The 23,899-nt window shown below is 42.6% G+C and overlaps 1 protein-coding gene and 1 long non-coding RNA gene across 2 annotated transcripts in view; one reads left to right on the forward strand and one right to left on the reverse strand.

Annotated features, from left to right (window-relative positions):
• The window catches only part of LOC309565261, a 643,481-nt gene that overhangs the window by 321,039 nt on the left and 298,543 nt on the right, over positions 1–23,899 (forward strand). The gene's annotated exons all lie outside the window — the stretch shown is intronic.
• The window catches only part of NUP93 (nucleoporin 93), a 72,433-nt gene that overhangs the window by 46,539 nt on the left and 1,995 nt on the right, over positions 1–23,899 (reverse strand). The window contains exons 2-10 of the mRNA XM_082270704.1: positions 21,910–22,101; positions 21,631–21,748; positions 17,762–17,824; positions 17,513–17,641; positions 17,348–17,422; positions 12,850–12,942; positions 4,444–4,583; positions 2,980–3,112; positions 2,731–2,885 (exon numbers count right to left, since the gene is read on the reverse strand). Coding sequence (XP_082126830.1) covers positions 2,731–2,885; positions 2,980–3,112; positions 4,444–4,583; positions 12,850–12,942; positions 17,348–17,422; positions 17,513–17,641; positions 17,762–17,824; positions 21,631–21,748; positions 21,910–22,101 — 1,098 coding nt within the window. The remainder of the gene's footprint in view (positions 1–2,730; positions 2,886–2,979; positions 3,113–4,443; positions 4,584–12,849; positions 12,943–17,347; positions 17,423–17,512; positions 17,642–17,761; positions 17,825–21,630; positions 21,749–21,909; positions 22,102–23,899) is intronic.

Here is a 23,899-nt window from a genome sequence, read left to right on the forward strand (position 1 = left end):
TAAAATTTTGCGGTAAAAAGGTGCTCTTTCCACCCGTGAGATCCTTAATGATCTCATCCAAGTTGGCTCCAAATAGACGCTCTCCTAAAAAGGGGAAATTAGCCAATGCTTTTTTGGAACCTTGGTCGGCTAACCAACCTTTTAGCCACAGTGTACGCTTGAGAACCACCGCTGAGACAGATGCTCGCGCCAATAATGAAGTGGCGTCTAACGCCGCATCACACACAAACTGTAACCCCTGTATCATCTGTTCCAACAAATCTGATACCGCCTGAGGGACCTCTTCTAGGTCCCGGCGTAACCACTTGGTCCATACAGTTACAGCCTGCGAAACCAGACCAATAGCAATTATTGGTCTGAAAGCTGATCCAATCAAGGTAAACATGGTGCGAGACATAGCTTCTATCTTGCGATCCACTGGATCTTTAAAAGACGGAGCGTCTTCTAGAGGAATAACCGTGGCTTTATTCAATCTAGCAATTGGTGAATCCACCACAGGTGGTTCTGTCCATATCTTAATGAGGGTTTCCTCAAACGGATAACGCCTGTTAATGCGTTTAGAAATAGTAGAAATGCGTTTTGGCAGACTCCATTCTTCTTTGATTGGATTGCCAAAACATTTGGGCAATGGAAAAAACCTTCGCCACTAGATGCGTTTTTAGTCCCAAAAGGGATTTCAGTTTCAGCTATTTCTGACGGAATACCCTGTAACCTTAAGGTCTCTTGAACAGATACCATGAGTGCGTTTACCAACGCTTCCTCTCTGGCTATGGCTGATGCCGAAACATCCTCCTCACTGTCTGAAAAGACAGTACACGAGACACCAATACCAGATGAAGTACCTGCAACTGCAGAAATAGGCTCAGAGTCTGAATCCGAGGTTTCAGATAATAAGGGGTTAGGCGGGGGTCGCTTACTTGCGCCCTGTCCCTGACAAGCCACTTCCACCCGGGACACAAGCTTCCATAATAGCGGACAATGATTTAATCGTCAGTGGGGTGCTGGAGGATCCCGCAGACCCCTCGAGGGGATCCGGAGGAGATACATGAGTGGCAGGGTCCATGATAATTCAGGACACCTTTGCCAGAAAACACAAAAAAACTTTTTTTTTTTTTTAAATAAAAAATACCTCTTTTTTTTTTTTTAATTTTTTTTTTTTTTTTTTATGTGTCTCCCCCTAGCGCAATAGCGCCCCTCAGAGTACCTGCTTCTCGATCCCACAGAGAGAGAGAGGGACCCCCAAGGCTCACCAACCGATGCAGTGAAGTTTCCAACCAACTGCAGTCAGCGTCTGTCTTTACAGACTGGAAGGAGCTGTTGCTTTTTCCCGGGTAGAAGAACGTGGCTCCGCCCCCTGTGTACGCCTTCCGGCGTTCCCAGCTCTCCACGAGGTAGCTGGGCTCATGAAACATGGCCGCCCCCATATAGGAGACATTAGACTCCAAAAACATGGCGGCCGGCGTGACCTGAGGACATGCATGCACCTGGTCTACGGCAAAATGGCGGCGGACCGCCGAAATAGTTTTTCCCAGCACATCCACCTGCATCTCTACTGAGTGGCGATTGATAGATCTACAGGAGATACACTACAAATAAGGTAGGATTATACCTCCTATGTCTGCTGTAATGCTACAGTCTGCTGGGTAGAGTGTTAGCTCTCAAACCAAGTCCACTTCCCACAAACACATACTGTATTTACAAGGGGGACTTTTAGTGTCAGATATATACTGACCATGTATGGAGGGGCCCATAATACATACTGCCTCATAACGAGGAAAGAAAAAAGGGAACGTTTACTCACCATACCGAACCGACAGGCACCCTCTCTTCACAATACCCTCTCCACCGGGGTGGGGGTTTGTGGACCACTCCGGACGCCTCGACTCTCTGGTTCCTGGCGTCCAAGCGAGACTTTTAACTCGCAAGGTCAGTCCCTCCACTGGGACTCCGTCGCGGCCGACCCAGCGCGGAGCTCTGGTCTGCACGCGCTCGTAGGCAGAAACCGGGGTGACCACTGGATCTCAACATCCAGCCCGTCGCCCGGCCCCGCATACTTACTTGAATGTGTCGCGGCCGACCAAGCGCAATGCAATGGTCTGCGCGCGCTCGTAGGCCGGCTGGGGTGACCACTAGTGTCGCCCAGTCCGGCGTTTTTTGCTTGAAGATCTCACAGGAAAAACACTGGAGAAAAAACTACCTAAAAAATATTTCTTCTAAAGAAAAAATCTTGCCAGGACCAAAAAGATCCCAGCAAGGAGCTTAGGTCCTTACTCCTGACTAGACAGAAAAAAACTGATTCCCTGTAGCAGAGAGAGGGAGGATATACCCTCAGGGACTGCCCCTAAGTTGGAGCCAGAACGTTTTGTCTTTCTGCCTAGTCCTACTCCTGCGGAGACAACATAACCCAGCTCTTGAGAATCAAGAAGACTACGTCTGTCAATGAGCGATAGAGAAAGGACGTCAATTTCATTTGGGTACAGCGTCGCACGACCGCGCAATTGTCCGTTAAAGTCACGCAGTGCCGAATCACAAAATAGGGCCTGGTCAGGAAGGGGGTAAAATCTTCCGGGGATTAAGTGGTTAAGCAAAAAAAAAAAAAGAAGATGATTTTTACATGTAGGAGGGGAATGCAAGAATTGACCCAGTATGGAAGTCGTGAATAGAAAACCCAATAATTCCAATTACACTCAGAAATACAGCAACAAAAAACGAAGAGCCGTATTTCTTTACCTCCGTTCATTGTGTACATATTCTTGGAACCAGTTCTTGAACTCTCCTAGCTGATGCTGCAATCGGTTAACGACTTGCTGAGCTGCTAAGAAATCACCACAGCGCAAGCAGTAGTAGATGAGCGCCCAAACTGGATAACCCTCCAGCTCTCCGTCCTGGAGGCATAAAAAAAAAAAAGGAGAAGAATAACAACTTTCTGTTCAAACACATCACAACATAAGCAATTCATAGTGTGTGCGATTTACCCACCTGCAGCCCAGGTATTGGAGCTGGCAGTCTGATATTGAGGAAGCTTCGTACTAGATTTAAAGTGGAAGGAACTCCTCCCAGCTGGGCCTGTTGTAGGTTAGCATATACACTCTTCATAGTGTAGTCCCGATAACTATGAATTTCAAAAGGTCAAAAAAATGAGCAGGAGTACAACACAGTTCCAGTTTGTACGCAGTATAACTTGCTGTGTTAAATACAGGCATACCCCGCTTTAAGTACACTCACTTTAAGTACACTCGCGAGTAAGGACACAGCTTGTTCAGCTTGGCATGACACTACTCCCGGTTTTTAACATTGGCGTCTATAGGAAATCTTGGTCAGCTTGACATGGCACTGCTCCCAAACCATAAGTGACAGAGATACCAAACTTAGGGAGCACCGAGAGGGGACCCAGGACTACAACATATCCTATTTGTGGCTGGCCAGCTTGCCTAGGTAATCTACTATGTCATAGTCCTGGATCCCCTTTACATGCTCCCCCAAGCTTGGTGTCCTTGTCACATGGTTTGGGACCAATGCCATGTCAAGCTGACCAAGATTTCCTATGGAGCTAGTGTATTTACATGCATTGAGAAATGAAAAAAGGTATTGCTTCACTTTAAGTACATTTTCGTTTTACATACATGCTCTGGTCCCATTGTGTACTTAAAAGTGGGGTATGCCTGTATTTGCCTTGCTCTCCTGTGTTCCAGCGGTCTTCACTGTGTGGCGCCACAAGTCTTTCTAGTGAAATGTCCTTGCCGAGCAGTTTTTAAAGTGAATATGTGCGCGGAGGCCCGATTCTTTCCAATATGTAAGCTGTTTTCCAGCCATGCGATGAAGGCCCACACAGTGAAGATCGCTGGAATGGGGAGCAAGGTAAGTGAATAAAGTGGTTGTAAAGGCTGAAGGTTTTTTTCCTTTACCTTCAGGCGAAATCCTCTGAAAACAGCTGTCATCGCAACATGCATCCCTATTGGATAATTTTCCCTACATTCTTGGCTTTAACATTTAGTTCCAGTGACAATGCCCATCAGGACAAATATTGAAAGTGAATCTTTTTGGTGGGGGGGGCACAGGCGGCAATAAAAGCCTGAAAAAGGGTCTAAACCTTTTTTTTTTTTTTTATTTATTTATATTAAAACACACTTTGGCTTAAGATACAATCTAAAGTCTGCAACCTGAGACTGTCTGTAATTATTCTTTGGGATTTATTTTCTTTAAAGGAAAAGCAAATCAACAAAACCGCAGGTAAAATAGCTCTGGCAAACAAATGGAAAACCTAGTAAAACTTTTGTACCTATATTAGCGAAACATTGGCTAAAAATGCATGAGAAGTTCAGATATGGTAATGCCAATAACAGGTTGCAGAAACCACAATCAAAGATATCCAAGACAGATAGATGCATTCAATAGAGACCACTGTAGTAGATGGCTGAAAAAAAAAAAAAAAATGTAACTTACCTGTCCTCTAAGAATTTTAACGCCTGTCTCACAAATCCCATCTGCATCTTGACTGAGCAACGACTTTTTAGCGTATCTGTGGCAGGAACTAGTAGGACATCTGTCATCTGCTTCACCATCAACCAAACATCAGATACATTCTGTAGGGTTAACCGGAGGAAGCACAATAAGATAAAAACATAAGCATGGCTGTTTACAATAATGTGATTAAAAAGTCAAACCTATGGCATAAATACTACCACTGATCTTTGCACTCTCTTCTACAAAACCACGACTTTCACTGTAAAAAAAAAAAGGTCATAACCTATATAATTGCTAAACAAGTACTGACTAATTTAAAGTGGAATTTTAAATTAGGGTCCTGATAGATCACTTCAGGCTGGCCCCTTTTGCTGGTATAGCTACGTAAAACATTAAAAAGAAGTGCCTATGCTGTTTAAAATCCAGTAATGCACTGCACATGCTGCTGTCTAATCTCTGTGCCTGAAATCAGAGCCAATCTGTTGACAGATTTAACATTTACTATTACTGAAGGGGTAAAAGCAACAGGAATGACAGACTGTGAAGGCAACACAGATTATGGTGATAGAAAAGCAGGAGAGGTGACCGGACAAACTGCTGTCAGGGAGACAGACATTAAACATACAAGGATAGTGTCCTTTCCTATTCTATCTCCCCGATATGCTCTCCTTTCTCCTCAGTAGCAGCCTGTGAACTTCAGCACTGTAAACCTTCTGTTAGCTATTCTCTCTAACTTGGACAAGACACACAATTAAGGCTGGAAAGTACATATTTTAAATTACAAAATGTGACAGTTTTAGAGACTGAAGGAGAGAGGGAGAGTTCCCATTAAGCTATTTTGGGCTTCAACAAAATGGCGGCCTCCAGCAAGAACAGACAGAAGCAATGCTGGAGGCAATTTACAGCACAAATTTTGGTAGCAACATTTATTAATGTGCAGCGTATGTTTTTTTTGTTAAAAAAAACACTACTGGTTAATAAACCAGTAAGGGTAAAGCTTCACTTTAAATGGAACTAAAAGTTACCTTTCTATCTGCCAAAAAAAAAAAAAAAAAACTTTTGCTTCATTGTACCCATTACTCTGGGAGCACTTCATACAGTGAACTCCCCATCCTGGAAAATAACTGTGCCCATATCATTGGCTCACTACTTTCCACAAGCATTGCCTTGTCATTATTTATTTTTTATATGGTTTATCATATTAATCATTGTGACATTTTTTTGTATTTGCTTTTGCTATGTTATGAATAGGTGCATATACAGTGGTTTTACAGCCTACACAGCCTCCCTTACTTCATTACCATCAATAGTGTTTTCCCAGGTGGCCCAGTAAGTCATTTGAATTGGAATGAAGCCTGCTTTTATACTTTTTATTTTTATATTAGTCACATTTTGTTCAATAATATTGAAGAAGGGGGTTCTTAAAAAGTTTAATTAAATCCTAACACTAAAATCCCTGCATCTACAGACATCTAACACTTACCCATCTAGCCTTGTAAAGAAGAAAATCAGTACACCTACTTTTTGAAGCCGATTAAACCCAATTTCGGTTCGCATTCCCTTCCATTTCACAGCCGTAGTCGGCTGAGACATCTGCAGAGCTTCTGCTGCTGAAGATCAGGTCAGATCAGCTTCAAAAAAGGTATGTATACCGATTTCTTCTTTACAGGGCTAGATAGGTTTGCGTTAGATCATGGATGCCTGTAGATGCAGGGATTTTAGAGTTAGGGTGGACTTACACTTTAAGGTGGTGGCAGCTAAGCTTCCGGATGATGCACATCCTGTGAAATGCATTGAAGCTACGTGGTCACCATTACAAACATCACTTCCGGTGGGGACTCCTGGGGTCACTTCTGGGTTTTGGAACACACGCTAGCTCCATACCAGTGACGAGACAGGTGTACTCCCAAGCCTGTATTGTGTTGGGTCTAACTGAAACAACCTGAGATGTAATTGCAGCTTTCAAATAAAGTACTACACTAGATTATTATCCATCATCCTCTTAGGGCTCCTGGTATAGCTGACCAATTGAGAGAGCTATATTTGGAGTGCCTGCTTATTTTTAGATCCATCACAATACCCTCTGGTGGCCATCTCGTTATATTATACAGGATTTATATAGCGTCAACAGTTTTACGCAGCACTTTACAACTTGGAGGGTAGGCAGTACAACTACAATACACGTTAATACAGTAGGAATCAGAGGGCCCTGCTTGTTAGAGCTTACAATCTAAGAGGGAGGGTCAAGAGATACAAGAGAGAATAACTGTGGGGGATGTGCTGATGGAGAAAATAAATGTACAGTTGTCGGGTGGCGGCCAGATAGGCTTCTCTGAAAAGATGAGTTTTCAGGGAACGTCTGAAAGTGGACAAAGTAGGAGATAGTCGGACAGAATGGGGTAGTGTGTTCCAAAGGATGGGAGAGGCTCTGGAGAAGTCCTGAAGGCGAATGTGGGATGAGATAATAAGGGAGCTAGAGAGCAGGAGGTCTTGGGAGGAACTAAGAGAACCATTTGGTTACTTTGAGACTAGGTTAGGGATGTAGCTGGTGGCAAAGTTGTGGATGGCTTTGTAAGTTCTTGTTAGTATCTTGAGTTTAATTAGTTGGATGAAAGGCAGCCAATGGCAGGATTGGCAGACCGGGGTAGCAGACACCAAGCGGTTAGCAAGGTAGATGAGCCTGGCAGGAGCATTCATGACAAGACTGAAGGAGAGGTAGCTTATTTAAAAAAGGTAAGCCAATGAGGTGGGAGTTGCAATAGTCGAGGCGAGAGATGACCAGGAAGTGGATTAGAAGCTTTGTGGTGTCATTGGTTAAGAAAGGGTGCATCTTGGAGATGTTGCAGAGGTTGAGTCGACAAGCTTTAGACAGCAATTGGATGTGGGCAGAAAGAATAGTTCAAAGTCCAGGATTACACCTAGGAACTTGGCGTGGGGGTCGGGTTGATAGTTTAGCCACTGATTTGGACAGAGAAATCAGAGGAAGAGGCACCTAGGGGAGGAAATATCATGAGCTCAGTTTTGCATAGATTAAGTATGAGGAAGTGACAACCAGGCTGATATCTGTGTTAGTAAGTTCGTGATGCTTGAGGAGACTAATGGAGTGAGCTGGGTGGTAGAGCGATAGATTTCGGTGTCATCAGCGTAGAAATTTTATTGAAAGCCATGAGAGGCAATCAACGGACCCAGGGTGGAGGTGTATATTGAGAAAAGGAGAGGTTCAAGAACAGAAACTTGGGGGACCCCGACCGAGAAAGGAAGAGGAAAGCAGGAAGTAGAGTGCATGCGACACTGAAGATGCGGTGGGATAGGTAGGAAGTGAACCAGTGAAGAGTACAGTCACGGAGACCAAAAGAGTGGAGTTTTTTTGAGGAGGAGGAGGGCTTGTCCACTGTGTCAAGGGCAGCAGAGTTCAAGGAGGAGTAGTACAGAATAGGGACCATTGGTTTTAGCCATTAGTAGGTCATTTGTGAGTTCAAGGAGAGCAGCTTCTGTGGAGTGTTGAGGGCGAAATCAGGAATGAAGGGTATCAAGAAGTTTATTCTTAGATGGTCACTCGACGATTGTAGACCAGTCCTTCAAGGAGTTTGGAGGAGAAAGGGAGTAAGGAGATGGGGTGTTGGTTTAAAGATTGGTGAGGACCAGTGAGGGCTTTAAGGATGGGGGTGACTAGCGCATGAGAGTTGGGGAGAATGCCAGAAGAGAGGGAGAAGTTGAGGATGCGAGTTAGAGAGTAAGAAGGAGGTTATGTAGGCGTTAGAAAAAAAAGTTTAGCAACCTTGTTAATACTAGCAGGGTTGAATGAGGGAAGTAAGGATTGTACCAGTGGACTGTTGTAGACAGAAGTGGCTAGGTTGGGCAGGACAGGGGTGAGATTTTGTCATAGAGGTGGTCAGTTGCAGAGTAGAGAAGGGTTGGAGGTGGGGAAGGTTTCTACGGGTAACTGTTAGGTGGTTGGAGGGAGAGGAGGTGGAAGACAGCGAAACTAATAAAAGGTGGTTATCAGAGAGTGGGAGAGGATTGTTGGAGAGGTTAAACAGAGGGCATAGATAAGCGAAAACAATGTCAAGGGTGTTGCCATTGGAGTAAAGTAGGAGCCTGTATCCATTGCTTCAGGTCAAGAGATGAGGCAAGACTAAGTTTAGAAGTACCATTAAACAGGGATGATGAAGTCGCCGAGAATGATTGTGGGGATTTCAGAAGAGAAAAAGTAGGGTAGCCAGGCAGAGAAGTCAACAAGGAAGGTTGATATCGGTCCAGGAGGGGGGGGGGGGGGTCAGTAGATGACAGCAATTTTTAGAGAAAAAAGTAGATGAATATAATGTGCCTTAAAGAGGAAAGTCGGAGGGGTAAATGTTTGAGGCTTTTTAAAAGCACCAATACTGGATAAGAAGTCACTATGTACGTTAAAGTGTTCCTAAACTCAAGACCCTGCATTTACTAGATCTGGTATCCAACAGTACACAGAACATGGAAATGCAATTATTTTAGTAAATACAAATAAAAAAAACTGCTAAATACCCTCTCATCATCAGTATATAGCAGTCTTGTGACTTCCATCAGTGCCTAGTTAAAGCTTGTAGGAGTTTTCATACTGAACTGGCTGTCCCAATTAGGATCCAGGACCCCTGACCCTCTGTCTGGACAGTGCCGATTGGCCCTGTGCTGATCACATGCACTCTTCCAAGAAAAATGTCTAGCAATACAAGCCAAACTGAGCATGTGCAGCCTGATTCCAGTAACTCTGTCCTATCCAGACCGGTTTTGGAGTCAGTGGAAGAGGAGGATCTGTGCATACAGGATCAAACAGCTTTGCAGAGGATTAACCCCTTAGGTTCCACAGTAAGCACAACAAGAATGCTTTACTAAATATAGAGACTGATTTTTCTGTTGTGGGTTTATAACACTTTAGGGCACAGTGATTGAAGGACTTTTGGAAGGACACTGATGTTTTTCGGTCTAGAGCTCCATGCAAGGTTTCACCTCATGGGGTAAGGATGATCAGGATTTGGAGGAAGAAAAAATGCTGACAATGACCCTAAGAACACCATCCCTACAGTAAAGCATTATGCTTTGGGGCTGTTTCTCTGCTTCAAATACAGGCTAACTTTGCTGCATTGAGGGGCCAATAGATGTAGCCATGTATTGTAAAATCTAGAGACAAGTTTTGATCTCTATCAACCTATTTAGAAATCAGGTTTTGCCGTCGTCCCAATTGCAATAATATTGTTGGTTGGTACCTCAAGCCAAGTTATGGGTGGGGACTTTTAAGGCAAGTGGTAATAATAGTGAAGATACATAGTAGTAAAAGTAAAACAAGCATTTAATATCTTGTACTCAGTAGTATATATACAAAGTACCTTGTATTAAAAAGGTAGAGGTTAGATATAAACTATATACAAGTAACAAAAACAAAGGAACCCTCAAACTCTTCCTAATGAAAAAATGAGCGATCCATTCACAAAAAAATCTGGTGGAAAAAAATCCTCCCAAATAGACATCGCTAGAAATAGAAAATAAAAAAAAAAAAAAAAACACGAGTAACCTTAATCTCACAGAAAATACCCAGGGAAACCATTCTCAGAAAAAATGCCACCATTATCTACACATTGTTTTCGCTATTTTTTACTTAACTCTGTTGTTAATACTGTAACAACAAATGCACTATTTTACTGTATATACTGTTTTCTTATTATCATCAATCAATGTTTTTATGTATGGAATGTATTGTCAGATCTATGAAGTGACCAAACCCGGAGGAATACCCGACACGGAAAGCCCCTGCATGTATTATCTACATAGCAGGGGTTAATACACTCGTAGATATCCGTGTCGGCGGCTGTGCTGAAACTCGGATGACTGATGGCAGGATGCGCACGCACCTCGCGCACGCTTACCACGGCTAGACATCAGCTGTCGGGGATCAGTGAATGAGACGTGCGGCGTGGTATGCGCATGCGCGTCCCACATAAATAGGCCGGGGAACCGCTGTCCTGCTCACTTCCCACCAGACAGGGAAGAGAGAGGACGGAAGACAGCCAGCACCCGAAAGTGACTGAGAACTGAGTGAGTACATTCTCCACCCTTTGCCACAACGAACTAATCAGTAAATAATACGATGTTACAATCTACACCTACAGAGGGACCAAGACTGAACCGAGGCAAACCCATGGAAAACAAAAAACTAAACAACACATAATAAGGTAAAGAATAAATCCGGCTCACCTCATCTAATGGAAATGTACATGGTGCATTGTATAGTTCACCAATTTAAATTTTGTTTATCCCCAGACACTCCCCTAAAAAAATAGAGGAATTAAGGAATCCCATATCTGAACCAAGAAACATACAGTCTCTGGTTAATCGATTATATATTTACTACAAAATGAAAAAAACTTTAACAAGAGAAATTTATCAATACGCAATAAATATATCATTGAATAAAAATAATCTTATTAACAGATGCGACTGATATGTTTTGGGTCCCATCGGGAATAAACACACATCTCTATATTGAAGGAGTGATTGAACAGGTGTATGCCTCCATTGGCAACACTCGTCCAATTTTGATTGTAAGTGTTAAGAACTGATATTCACCTAGCACTTTGATCATACAATCACACAGCTATACTCACTCTAATCAGTACCATATCTATCAGGATGCAGCTAAGGTTCTCGCTATTCTAAAAGGGAAAACACAATCACACATGGAAGGAAAAAATTGATGTATGTATACATTTTTCTTCAATACCACATTGAATAAAATCAGTGGTATTTACTACAAGATGACTAATAACTGTATCTGTATAATAGTTACAGAACGAGTGACTACAAACCACCCTTGAAAAAGGCTCAATTGAGAGCCGAAAGGCGTTGGAAAAAAACGCAGGAGAAAGTCTCTGACAAGACAGAGATTTATCCTAATACAGTCACAGAAATAAACACCTGTCACAAAACTCTTTACTACTTTGCACCTCTCTCACTTGAGTCTATAACCCTTCACAATTGATCGTTGTACTTTGTATATATACTACGGAGTACAAGATATTAAATACTTGTTTTACTTTTACTACTATGTATCTTCACTATTATTACCACTTGCCTTAAAAGTCCCCACCCATAACTTGGCTTGAGGTACCAATCAACAATATTATTGTATTGTAAAATCTTGGATGAGAACCTTCTTCCCTCACCCAGAACACTGAAGATGGGTGATTGAGGAGTCTTCTATCTTGACAATAACCCAAAACATACCGCCAAGGCAACAAAGGAGTGGCTTAAGAAGCAGCACATGGAGTGGCCTAGCCAGTCTCCAGACCTTAATCCTATAGAAAATTTATGGAGGGAGCTGAAATTTCGAGTTGTCAAGCAACAGCCAAGAAACCTAAAAGGACTTCGGGAGATCTATAAAGAGTGGACCAAAATCCTTTGAGATGTGTGCAAACCTGGTAACCAACTACAAGAAACGTCTTACCTCTGAGCTTGCCAACAAGGGTTTCTCCACCAAGTACTAAGTCATGTTTAGCTTGGGGGATCAAAAACCTATTTTACATACTGAACTGCAACTCAATTTATAACATTTAGAAAAGGAAGATCAACACAAAAAAATACATTAACAAAAAAGTGGAGTTACTCTTTAGGGTACTCTAATAAAGGAAGCAGAAGAGGTTGGAAAAACACATTTATTGGGGAGGTTGCCGAGACAAGGGGAAGAAATCAGAAATATAAAGCCAGGGTAGGGGAGACGGGAGCTGTAGTGTTGCATTATTAGAGGGTTTGAAAACACTTGCTTTTCTTTTTTTTAATAAAAACAACAAAACATGCTTATACTTACCTGCTCTGACAGAGCAGCCTGATTCTCTTTTTCTGGGGTCCAATGCCGGTGCTCTTCATCAGGTCCCCCCCACAGAAAGCCCCTTTCTATGGGAGCACGGTGCGGGTTCGGTCCCGAGTCCTGTTGCTGCGTCCATTGACACAGACATTGAGACTCGGGCCTGCCCCCCGCCTCACAGCTTTTGATTTGACAGCAGCGGGAGCCAATGGCTCCTGCTGCTATCAATCTGTCCAATGAAAAGAGCATCAGCGGCTGGAGCCGCTGCGCTTATTGCACATTGCTGGATTGGATCGGGCTCAGGTAAAAAAAAAAAAAAAAGGATATAATGCATTAAGGTGAAAAACCTTAAGACTTTACAACCACTTTAAAGTGCAATATACATCTGCAGTAGTTTTAACGAAAAGTTCACTTGTGACCTGTATAAAAGCACACAACCTGCCATCTTCAACTTTATATATTCATTGCAATCCTTTTATAACTACTGTGGATGGTGTTCTATGCTCTATATAGCACAGTTCTGAACTCTGAGGTGAAGATGCTAAGAGTCTTACCTTGTCATCTAGTTTTTCAGCAACAGCTGTAAACAAATCCACCAGACTGGGCTGCAGGTTTCCACTCACAACCTTCTCATTGTACACATAAATCTGCACAGAGCAAAAACAATAACAGTTTACAAAACAAATTATTCAAAGGATATCTAAATCCAAGAGCAAAAATTACACTGTAGCTTATCAGTCATTAGTGGTGACTGCATTATTTTTCATACCAAGACATTTAGGGAAGTACAGAAAATACCTGTTGATACTCCCAGACCTTGTCACTTCATGTAGCTGAACTGAAATCTTTTTTTTTTTTCCCCTGTACATTTCTAATCCTACTATCCCCCCCGCCATGCAAGGAAGACAGGCTGCCCCTATAGATCTCTATTAAAACCAACGCTTCAAAGTCAATAGTCCACATAACAGAAAATCCTAAAAGTCCTTTCCAGGGAATCTTGGAAACCTCTGTGTTCAATAAAGTGCAATTATTGTATAACTGTCCGCCTATAGATACAGTAGAGAGAGTGAGTGCGCAGCCACTCCGGGACAGGAAATGCGTTATTTGCAGCATTACCAATCGAAAGTAAAGGAAGCCTGAAAAAAAGATGTTATTGTCTGAAAATTGCAGTTTCCGGTCCAATATGCTCATGCTTTGGTTTCAGTACTCAATGTCTGACCTCAAACAAGCAGAGATAAGGAATTCTGCTGTTTATCCCATTTGCTGCATGCCTTTTCCATGTCTGTCTGCAAAATGTTCTATCCAGGCAATGCCAAGCAGCTAGAATTTTGAGATAGAGTTAAGAAATGACAGCACACATATTTCTCCAACAAGTGTGAAAAAACTTATCACAACAGAAATAGAGACTGCTGACCCTCAATTTAAAAACATTACTTGCCTTGCTGTCCTAATGATCTTTTAAAGTGGAAAAAAAAGGACAAGATAAAGGCAATATATAGACCGATGTTTATATACCAAAAAGGACCCACCCATGTGATTTCTAAACTATATTCCATTTTATTATCTGAACTGTTACCTGAATATTTAAAGTGAAACTTCACTAAAAAACAAAAAGGCGATAAGTTGGCCTCCCTCCCTACAACTTTCTGCACGGCTCACAACCAGCTTCCCACATTCAGCATGGTAGCGCCAGGGGCCTGAAGACCGGTAAAGAACCGACCCGGGTGAGTACAGTGCCGGATCCCTGGACAACAGTCTTATTTTTTTTTTTAAACGACCAGAGAACCGTTTAAAGGGTTCATGCACACTGCATTTTAAAGTGGGCTCCTGCAGGCTTTTGAGCTTTTTTTGAGCCTTCCATTTTTTTTTTTTTTCTGCCAGGAAACTCCCCTCCATGTTAGCCAATGTGTCCATGCACACTATGGCTTTTTCAGGAGTTTACAGGCATATGAGCTTACAGGCAGAAACCCCCCGCCCCCCCCCCCCCTCACCAAACTCCTGTTTTTGAGAGGAGCTTTCAAGCACATGCCTAAGCACCCGAAAACACAAAAGAACAAGCTCAAGCTTCTTTGAGCTTTTAGGCAGAAAAAAAAAATAAGCTCAAATGCCAGCACTTTTTTTTTTTTTAGCTGCAGTATGCATGACACCCATTATAGGAGATTGGGAAAGGGAATAGACCACATTTACAGATGACATTCGAATAGCGTTTACATTTAAGCAAGCCGTACATTAATTTTATTTTCCGTCCACCCAAAAGAAAATTGCTTGATTCCCCCATTAAGGCCTGATTCCCACCAATGCATTTTCAGCACTTTTTGCATTTTACAGATCTGCACTACAGAACGCGTTCTATAAAAAATCATGTTAAATGGACTGGAGTGCATTTCTGCAAAATGTGAATCGGCCCAACACGGAATGTGTGGATGGGGGAATCCCTCCTGAAGCACTATTGTGTTCTGCTGGTGGGGAGCCTCCCATGCCAGCACAACATAATGATTTGTGTTTCCGGCTTATAGCTTGCAGCACTAATCATTCAGGAATTACATGAGAGGCTGGTTGTATGCAAGTCGATCAATGAATGGACTGGTGTACAATCTGGGTGCTATACATCGGATTGAAATTTGGCTGGACCCTGCTGCACTTTCGATCCATGTATAGCCAGTTTACATGCAAACTAGTATGGAAAGTTACTTCCAAGAGAAATGAAGTGAAGTGATTAACCACTAGCCGACCGCTCACGTTGCTGCTACTGCAGCAGAGTGGCTTGGCTGGGTCCAGCGACGTAGATGCCGCGTCTGCACCGGAAGTGACGAGCGGGGCCGGTGCAGTGCATTGTGGGACTCCGACATCAACGAAGAGGCCGCAGAAAAGGACGCGCTGGCTTCAGCTGCCCACACCTGAGATGGCAGCGCTGGAGAAGTTTTCAAGGCAAGTATTTATTACAGGTAAGTGCGACCCGGGACAGTTCAGAGGCTAGCCATCGTGGAATGTACTAGCCCTGACTATCCCGGGGGGATTTCTATCTGAATTTGACCCCGAGGCCAGAACTCCACTTTAATTAAGCTCTGAAGAAGGTATATCCTAAATAAGTCAGTTACCGGAGAGGCCCCCCTGTTCCGTGGAGCCTGTCAGGTTGATGACTATTGGGTTATGGCTTGAACAAAAATGTTTTGAACATTTTATGTTTTTATATTAACCAATTTAAGACCTGGCTTATTTTTGACACTTTGTGTTTACAAGCTAAAATCATTTATTTTGCAAGAAAAACTACTTTAGAACCCCCAAACACACACATTTTTTATATATATATTTATTAATTTTTAGCAGAGACCCTAGAGAATAAAATGGATATCGTTCCAATGTTCTTTATCACACTGTATTTGCGCAGCGGTCTTCCAAACGCAATTTTTTTGGAAAAATTTCTCTTTTTTTAATTAAAAAAAAATAAAAAAAACAGTAAAGTTAGCCCAATTTTTTTTCCATGTGAAAGATAATGTTACGCTAAGTAAATAAATACCCAACATGTAATGCTTCAAAATTGCCCACGCTCACCGGATGGCGAAAAACATTGGTACTTAAAAATCCCCATAGGCGACATTTTAAAAATTTCTACAGGTTACCAGCTTAGAGTTACAGAGGAGGTCTAGGGCTCAAATTATTGCTCTCGCTCTAGCAACGATACCTCACATGTGTGGTTTGAACACCGTTTACATATGTGGGCGGGACTTGCGTATGCGTTCGCTTCTGCGCGCGAGCTAACTGGGACAAGGCGCTTTAATTTTTTTTTCCTATTTATTTTTTGTTTTTTTTTGTTTTTTAAATTTTTGATCATTTTTTTATTCCTATTACAAGGAATGTAAACATCCCTTGTAATAGAAATAGGCAAGACAGGACCTCTTTATTGTGAGATCTGGGGTCAAAAAGACCTCAGACCTCACAACTACACAAAAATCCGCCCCTTTAAACCGGTTGCTAGGCAACAACGTTTGACGTCGCTCCGGCCCTCCAAGACCATAGAGTCAAGTGGGGGCCATCTTGCCCTCACTCGACTTCCTGTCTGTGATGAGATAGTTTTACCTGGGACGTGGCGGGAGGGGGGTCACCTCTTCCACCGCACCGTAAGGGTGATTCCGTGGCAAATCCACCGCTGAAACCACCCTGATCTTAAAGAGCACCGTCTGCCGTTTAAAAGAATACTGGGGTTATGGCAGCTATCTGCTGCCATAACCCCGGTATTCAGCGTCAAAGGACCGACGTATAATGATGGCGGGCGGTCAGTAAGCGGTTAATAAAGAAAGGTTGTGGAATATTGCACTAGACTGGTGCACCTTTTGCTTGTTTTTTGTAGTGGCTACAGGACAACCCTCCAGTCCCTGAGAGCAGCAAGGCTTTGAGTCTTCAGTCTTGAGGCTTTGAGTGGAGATTGTACCACTACTTGAACCAGGTTTCACACTTATGCACAGGTGATTTCCATGTTCTTGTAAGATCATTGGCAGAGCTACAAGTCGCCCTGACAGGCTGGGGGCACACGCGCCCCCATTAGCCAGCGGGTAGGCTGATTCACAGGGACACGCGATCATTCCTCATGCTAGTTTTGTAGCCGTCATGCTGATGTCAGCATGCTTACAGCATGCTTAGTCTGAGTCCCAGCCAGGCAACTTGCATTTTAGGAAGTATACCAGCGATTGGCAGCCCCCATTCTTTTCACTCTGTCAATAGTTACATGCAATTTAATATTCTTATCCATGGACAGGAAACAAGCATGTAGCAGGTTAACAGGAATACAGCATTTCTAAATAACAGTGACAAAGAGTAAGCTTGTGGATGGACCCTGCAAGTACCTCTTCAATTCTTTAAGCCAATCCCTGTGCTGTCCCCCATCTCCTGGATCCAGGCTGTCCATGGGTTTTAAGCTTCTGTTCAGATAAGGCCCCACTCCCACTAAGCATTTCCCTCTGTGATTCATATGCTAGAACTTTAGCGGGCAGTTTGCAACCTGTTCCAAGCTCGTAAAAGTGCAACCCTGTTGGATTTGCCACTGTTCTGCTTTACCTGTCGTGCATATGCCATTTCCACACTATCGAGGGAACTGCGACCAGGAGGTCCAAGCTCACTGATGTAACTAGTCTACAGAGACAAGAAAGACACAAAAGTTACATGCATATTTCATCATCATCTAGGCAGGGGCATTTCCGAGGTGACAGGGAAGTGACAAACCTCTGCTTCCTGAGAAAAGCCTAAATCATCCTCTCCAGATGCAAGCAGGGTGTGCAGGATCCTCTGTTTCACCTGTTCCCACTCCACAAGCATTGACTCTCTGTGGTACTCCTCTGCCATCGCAAACGTCTACAGTACAAGCAGAACATCTTACATCATTACATCTTTGAAAATTACTCTAAAGCCTAAGAAAACAGCAATAAATTTACTGCTACATAAAACAGTCTCTTGTTTCAGAGATATACTCACTTTTCTCCTAGATTCTTCAATTGCTGCAAAGAGTGCATTGTCTTTTTCGTTTTTAAGGAATCCCTGGAATAGAAGCAATAAATGAGAGACCAGCCTAAAACAAAACAAACAAGGGTAGCATCGACACCAAAATAGATTTTTATTTAGCTGGTGACAACCAGCAGCTCAGCTTATCAGCTAGATTCACTTCCTGTCATATTTGAATCCAGGAGTGTTCAAGGAAAAAGAAAAATAAGCTTGCAACATTTCATCAAACATATACCATTTAAAAAAAAAAAAAAAAAAAAAAAAAAAAAAAAAACACACAGCTAAACCCTGCTGGAGCAACTAGACAACAATACTCTTTATCTTAGTTTGCAGCTGCTGACACATGTCACATCCCTATATTCATGTGCAAATATCCAAAACCTAATGTGTTTTGCGCTATTTCCTACAAAGCACATTTTTTTTACATAATTCTCTTATATGTCTATGTGATCAATAAAGTGCAAATTATCAAAAAATATAAATAAGTAAAATGATTGTAAAGTCTTCTAAAAAAAAAATACAAACATGTTACACTTACCTGATCTGTGCAGTTGGTTTTGCACAGAGCAGCCCAGAGCCTCCTCTTTGTTGCTCCTAGCCCGCCCCCTCCCAATAAGCGCCCCCACAGCAACCCACTTTCTATGGGGACACAAAGAGTCCCTGACGGACATCCCTGGACAGAGATGGGGCTCAGGTAAGTGATAGAAGTGCTGGGGGGGCTGCTTCAGACAGAAGGCTTTTTATCCTAATGCACAGAACGCATTAGGATTAAAAAAAAAAAACCTACACTTTAAAGGAGTTTTAAAGTCAGTAAGTCCACCCTAAAACTGAAATTCCTGCATCTAAAGACATAAATGATCTAACACTAACCTATCTAGCCCTCTAAAGAAGAAATCTGTATACATACCTTTTTTAAAGCCGATCTGATCCGGTTTCCAGCGGCAGAAGCTCTGCAGAGGACACGGCCGACAATGAATGGGGAGTGACGGCACCCATAGACTTACTATGTGGCTTCCATTGTCAGATGTGTCCTCTTCACTCGCCTACACAGCGAAGCCGTGGCTGACAGCTCAGCGTGGGATCGGCATCAAAAAAGGTACGTATACTGATTTCTTCTTTACAGGGCTAGATTGATTAGGATTAGATCGTAGATGTCTGTAGATGCAGGGATTTTAGTGTTAGGGTGGACTTACACTTTAATTATCTATACAGTGAATATCAATATAAATATTCAAGTGTCAAAATACTAAATACCCCCTCTACCAATACATAAAACTTCAATGAACATACTCCAAAAATACAGACAATATTCTCTAGGAAGCCAGGTGACCCTGTGGCATAACACGTAAGAGTGGGGCAATCTGGCAGCACGCGTGTTAAAGATTGCATTGTCACAAAGTAAAAAGTACTCATACAAAGGAGTTTACAGTAGGACTGAACGATAGTCGATATGATATCGACTATCGTTCTGTGGCCGTAGGCGATATTCATATCGCCGAGGTCACGATATTTGCATAGGCAGGGGGAGGGACTTGGAGGAGGACTCGCAGACTTCCGTGTTCGGCAGGGACTCGGAGGAGAACTCATCCAATCCACTGCAGGCTGCAGCCCGCCCCACACGTTCAGTGAGTCTCACTCTCCGCCCTAGTTTTTTCAATGGCACATTCAGGCAACCAATCACACCGTGAGCAGCTGCACAGCTAACCAATCACGCGTGCCTGCACACCTGATTGGTTCGCTGTGCCGCTACTCACGGCGTGATTGGCTCCCTGAATGTGCCATTGAGAAAAACTAGGGCGGAGAGTGAGACTCACTGAACGTGCGGGGCGGGCTGCAGCCTGCACGAGTGAGTAATGTAATGTATGCGGCTGTGCTCCTTTCTAATCCACCGCTCCAGCCTCCTACCACCACTGCCAGTAGCAGTATATATGTGAAATGCAATAAATAATCTATATTGACATGGTGTGTATACAAAAAGGGAAAAGTAGATGTATGTATGTATATGTAGAGGAAAATAAATTATTAATAATTCAGAGGTGATTTATATATTTATATATTAATAATTTATTTTCCTCTACATATACATACATACATCTACTTTTCCCTTTTTGTATACACACCATGTCAATATAGATTATTTATTGTATTTCACATATATACTGGCAGCACCAATCACTTCCTCTTCCTTTTTATAATCTATTATATAACCCCTTCCAGGGTTATATTCTGAAGTGGGCTGCAGCCAACCTCCTTTATATTTCTCCATATAAAGGACGGGTCCCACAATATCGCAATATATATCGTTGGAAAAAAAATATCGCAATATATTTTTTTCCCAATATCGTGCAGGCCTAGTTTACAGTGTGGTGCTTCATGCTCCTTTTAAAATGGGAGTATATTTTTTATGGAGCGTAAATAGATATTTATATAAACATTATAAGCACTATTGGAGATTGTTTCCCTTATTATAGTTCTAATGTGATCAATGCTGCACGAGGAAACCTCAGCACCTGCATTGAGGAAAGAGGATACGAGAAATCCTATTGCCAAGGCACGGTTTGACCGCACTTGGTTATGCAGTCACATTACAACAGGTGAGAGCACATCTGATGGGTGATCACGAGTGAAAGGAATTAATGGCATAAGAGGCTATGGAGTGGTCATCTATTAACCAAGGGATGAGCACAAGGATTTAATATGTGCAAGCAGACACAAGATTAATATATTGCACAGAGACCTATCACTTGAATTATATGGGACATTGTGTAATATTTTACCTAGGTTTCCACTGGTTTATTTTTAAACATTTGCATGAGGATTTGTTTCATATGGATTGTCGTCTATTTTTGGAGTATTTTCATTGAAGTTTTATAAATTGGTGGAGGTGGTATTTAGTATATCAACACATGCATATTTACTGTGTAGATTATTCATTTACTTTATATATTTTGATAATTAACGCTTAAGTGATCACAGACATATTGGAAATTCTGTAAAAAACATTATTCTTCTTTGTAATTGCTCAAACTCAGAGGCCAGGTGGAATGGATGTTTAGGACAGACAGCATGTGTGTGCCTCGCACTGGAAGCGTGTCATCACCTGGTGCTGGAAATGTAGCTGGCACCATTTTGGTTCTCCCTGGCAATTCATGATATAGCAGACACACACCACCAGGAAACCCCAGAGAGAAACCCACAGAGAGGCGATTACAATAAACACTAGAGCCAGGGGAAAAAAAGACCAACATTATGTAGTGTACACCAGGACGGTCAGAAACACAAAACTGAAGATGAAGGGGGGAAAGGAGGGACGTTTTAATATATTTCTGGTTTGGTTTGTACTGCCTGTTGAAGATGGAACCAATCATCTTCTCAAACAGCCGTCCTGGAAGAGAATTCTGGAAAAATACTTTAAAGCAGTAATTTGCGTGTAGTTAGACCTTGGTCCTCTCAGCAACCTCCCTATGATATTCAGTTAGCCTTGACTGTAGTGCATTTCCAAAGCTACTATGTTTACCTCCAAGTCCCTGCTGCACTCAGAGTTCCCTACTGCTGACCCCCTATGTCACTACAGGGCACAGTAATGATGGAGGTGTAGGTGGGAAGAAGTACTGAGTGTAGTGGGGGGAAAAGGATTTCAACTGACAGTTTCTGAAGAGACTTCAGTCAGTGATGTCCCAAAAAATCTATAATAAAGCCATATCAACTGATATTTTTAGTTTGTTACATTTCATGGCTAAAAACATACAAAATGTGTATATATTAAAAAATACACAAACCAGAAGACCTGTACAAATTAAATTGTTACACAGTAAGATTAGACATAGGCACAGTCCACAAACCTGGATATCTGTGTCCTTCACTGGCTCAAGAGGCTCAAATGTTGTTACTGCACTGAGACTTTCTAGTCTCTGGGATATGTGAGAGATGTCCAAACCTCTGGAACCCAGCAAAACTGACCTAAAGATGGGATATAAGCAAAGCTTGAGCCATTTTCTATCACTATATATAACATAAATTACATACTTCTAAAACAACATCCCCTTTTCCTCCTAAGTATTAAGACAATGCCCATCTGCTGACTGCAGGTTATGCATATTAGGAGTCAGGTTAGTTCTTACGCTTTAACATTGGCTGACTCCTGGGAGGTGCGGGTCATAGTCCTCGAGCGAAGCCTCTCTCCAGCCTGCTGGATTTCCTGAAGATTTCTTTCTACATGAGGCAGCTCTGTGATTCCTTCTGTCTCTGCTGCCAATTGTTCTGCTTGCTGCAGGAGCTCTCCAAAGCCCTCACCGTCCATTGTGAGGGAAGATCTGTAATATACATTAGGTTAATATATGCAGAGAAGGTTCAGTTGGTGGTACAGCTTAGAGTTTATAAATACTAGCCACTAAAGTACATAGAGTGTGTATAAATATATCCTTCTATGTAGGATCACAGGTCTCTGATTATTTCAAAAGCCCAACCCCCATACAGTTAAAAACACTCCCCTAGGTTTACATTTAACCCCTTGATCACCCACTGTTTTAGCCCCTTCCCTGCCAATGTCATTAGTAATGATTACTGTACTGATTACTGTACTAGCACTGATTACTGTACTAATGTCACTGGTCCTCCCAAAAGTGTCAAAAATGTCAGCTAGGGGTCCGATCTGTCCGCGGCAATGTCGCAGTCCCACTAAAAAGTGCAGATTGGCACCATTACTAGTAAAAAAAAAAAACAATAAAAATAACAAATCTTTCCCGTAGTTAGTAGACGCGATAACTTATGCACGCAAACCAATCAAAATACACTTATTGCGATTTTTTTTTACCAAACATATGTAGCAGACAACAAATTGGCCTAAAATGTTAAAAAAAATTGGGGGGGTGTTATATAGCAGAAAGTGAAAATTTTTTTTTTTTTTGTTTATAGCACAAAAAAAAAAAAAAAAAAAAAAAAATCACGGAGGTGATCAAATACCACCAAAAGAAAGCTCTATTTGTGGGGGAAAAAAAAAGGACATCAATTTTCTTTGGGTACAGCGTCGCACGACTGCGCAAATGTCCGTTAAAGTAACGCAGTGCCGAATCACAAAAAATGCCTTGGTCATTAAAGCGGAGTTCCGGCCTCAAAAATTTTTTCCCGATAAAAATACCAGGGCTAATGCATTTTGGCAATGATGGCCTCTGAACTGTCCCCGGGTTACTTACCTTTTAGAAGAAATACTTACCTTGAAAATGTCTTGTCCAGCGCTGCCATCTCAGGTGTGGGCAGCTGAAGCCAGAGCGTCCTCTTCGGTGACGTTGGAGTCCCAGAATGCCCTGCTCGTCACTTCCGGTGCAGGAGCATCATCCCTGCACAGCTTCTGGGCATGCCCAGAAGGTGTTTAGCAGGGAATGATGCGCCTGCACCGGAAATGACGAGCATGGCCAGTGCAGACGCATTGACTCCTGGGATCGATGACGTTCGGCTCCCAGGAGTCAATGCAAGCAGGAAGTCAGGGCGTGGGCCGCGGCCGTAGAGGGAGGAAGTGGAAGGAAGGTAAGTATATTTTCTTCAAAACCAAGGTAGAGTAAAGCAAAAAAAAAATCGTGATTATCAAATTCTTTTTCAGGTTATTTAGAGCAAGCGGATGTCAAATTTTCGTTTTGAGGCTGGAACTCACTTTAACCACTTAAAGCGGAGTTCCGGCCACAAAATCGACAATCGATTTTGGGCCATCCTCTTGCTTTTGGTCACCTGAAAAAGAAATGGATAGTTAGGATTTTTTTTTTTTGTTTACTTACCTTGTTAATGAAGAAAAATATACTCCCCTTTCTTCCACTTCCTCCCTCTGCGGCCGCAGCCCGCACCGTAACTTCCTCTTTGCATTGATTCCTGGGAGCTGAACGTCATCGCTCCCAGGAATCAATGCGCCTGCACCGGCCCTGCTCGTCACTTCCGGTGCGGCGCCTCATTCCCTGCTAAACAGCTTCTGGGCATGCCCAGAAGCTGTGGAGGGATGACGCTGAGGCACCGGAAGTGACGAGCAGGGCCGGTGAAGGCGCATTGATTCCTGGGAAAAGAGGACGCAGAAGAGGACGCGCTGTCTTCATCTGCCCACATCCGAGATGGCAGCGCTGGAGAAGA

This window comes from Pelophylax lessonae (genome assembly GCF_965119305.1).
Source record: "Pelophylax lessonae genome assembly, chromosome: 10".
In the NCBI taxonomy this organism is placed as follows: Eukaryota; Metazoa; Chordata; class Amphibia; order Anura; family Ranidae; genus Pelophylax; species Pelophylax lessonae.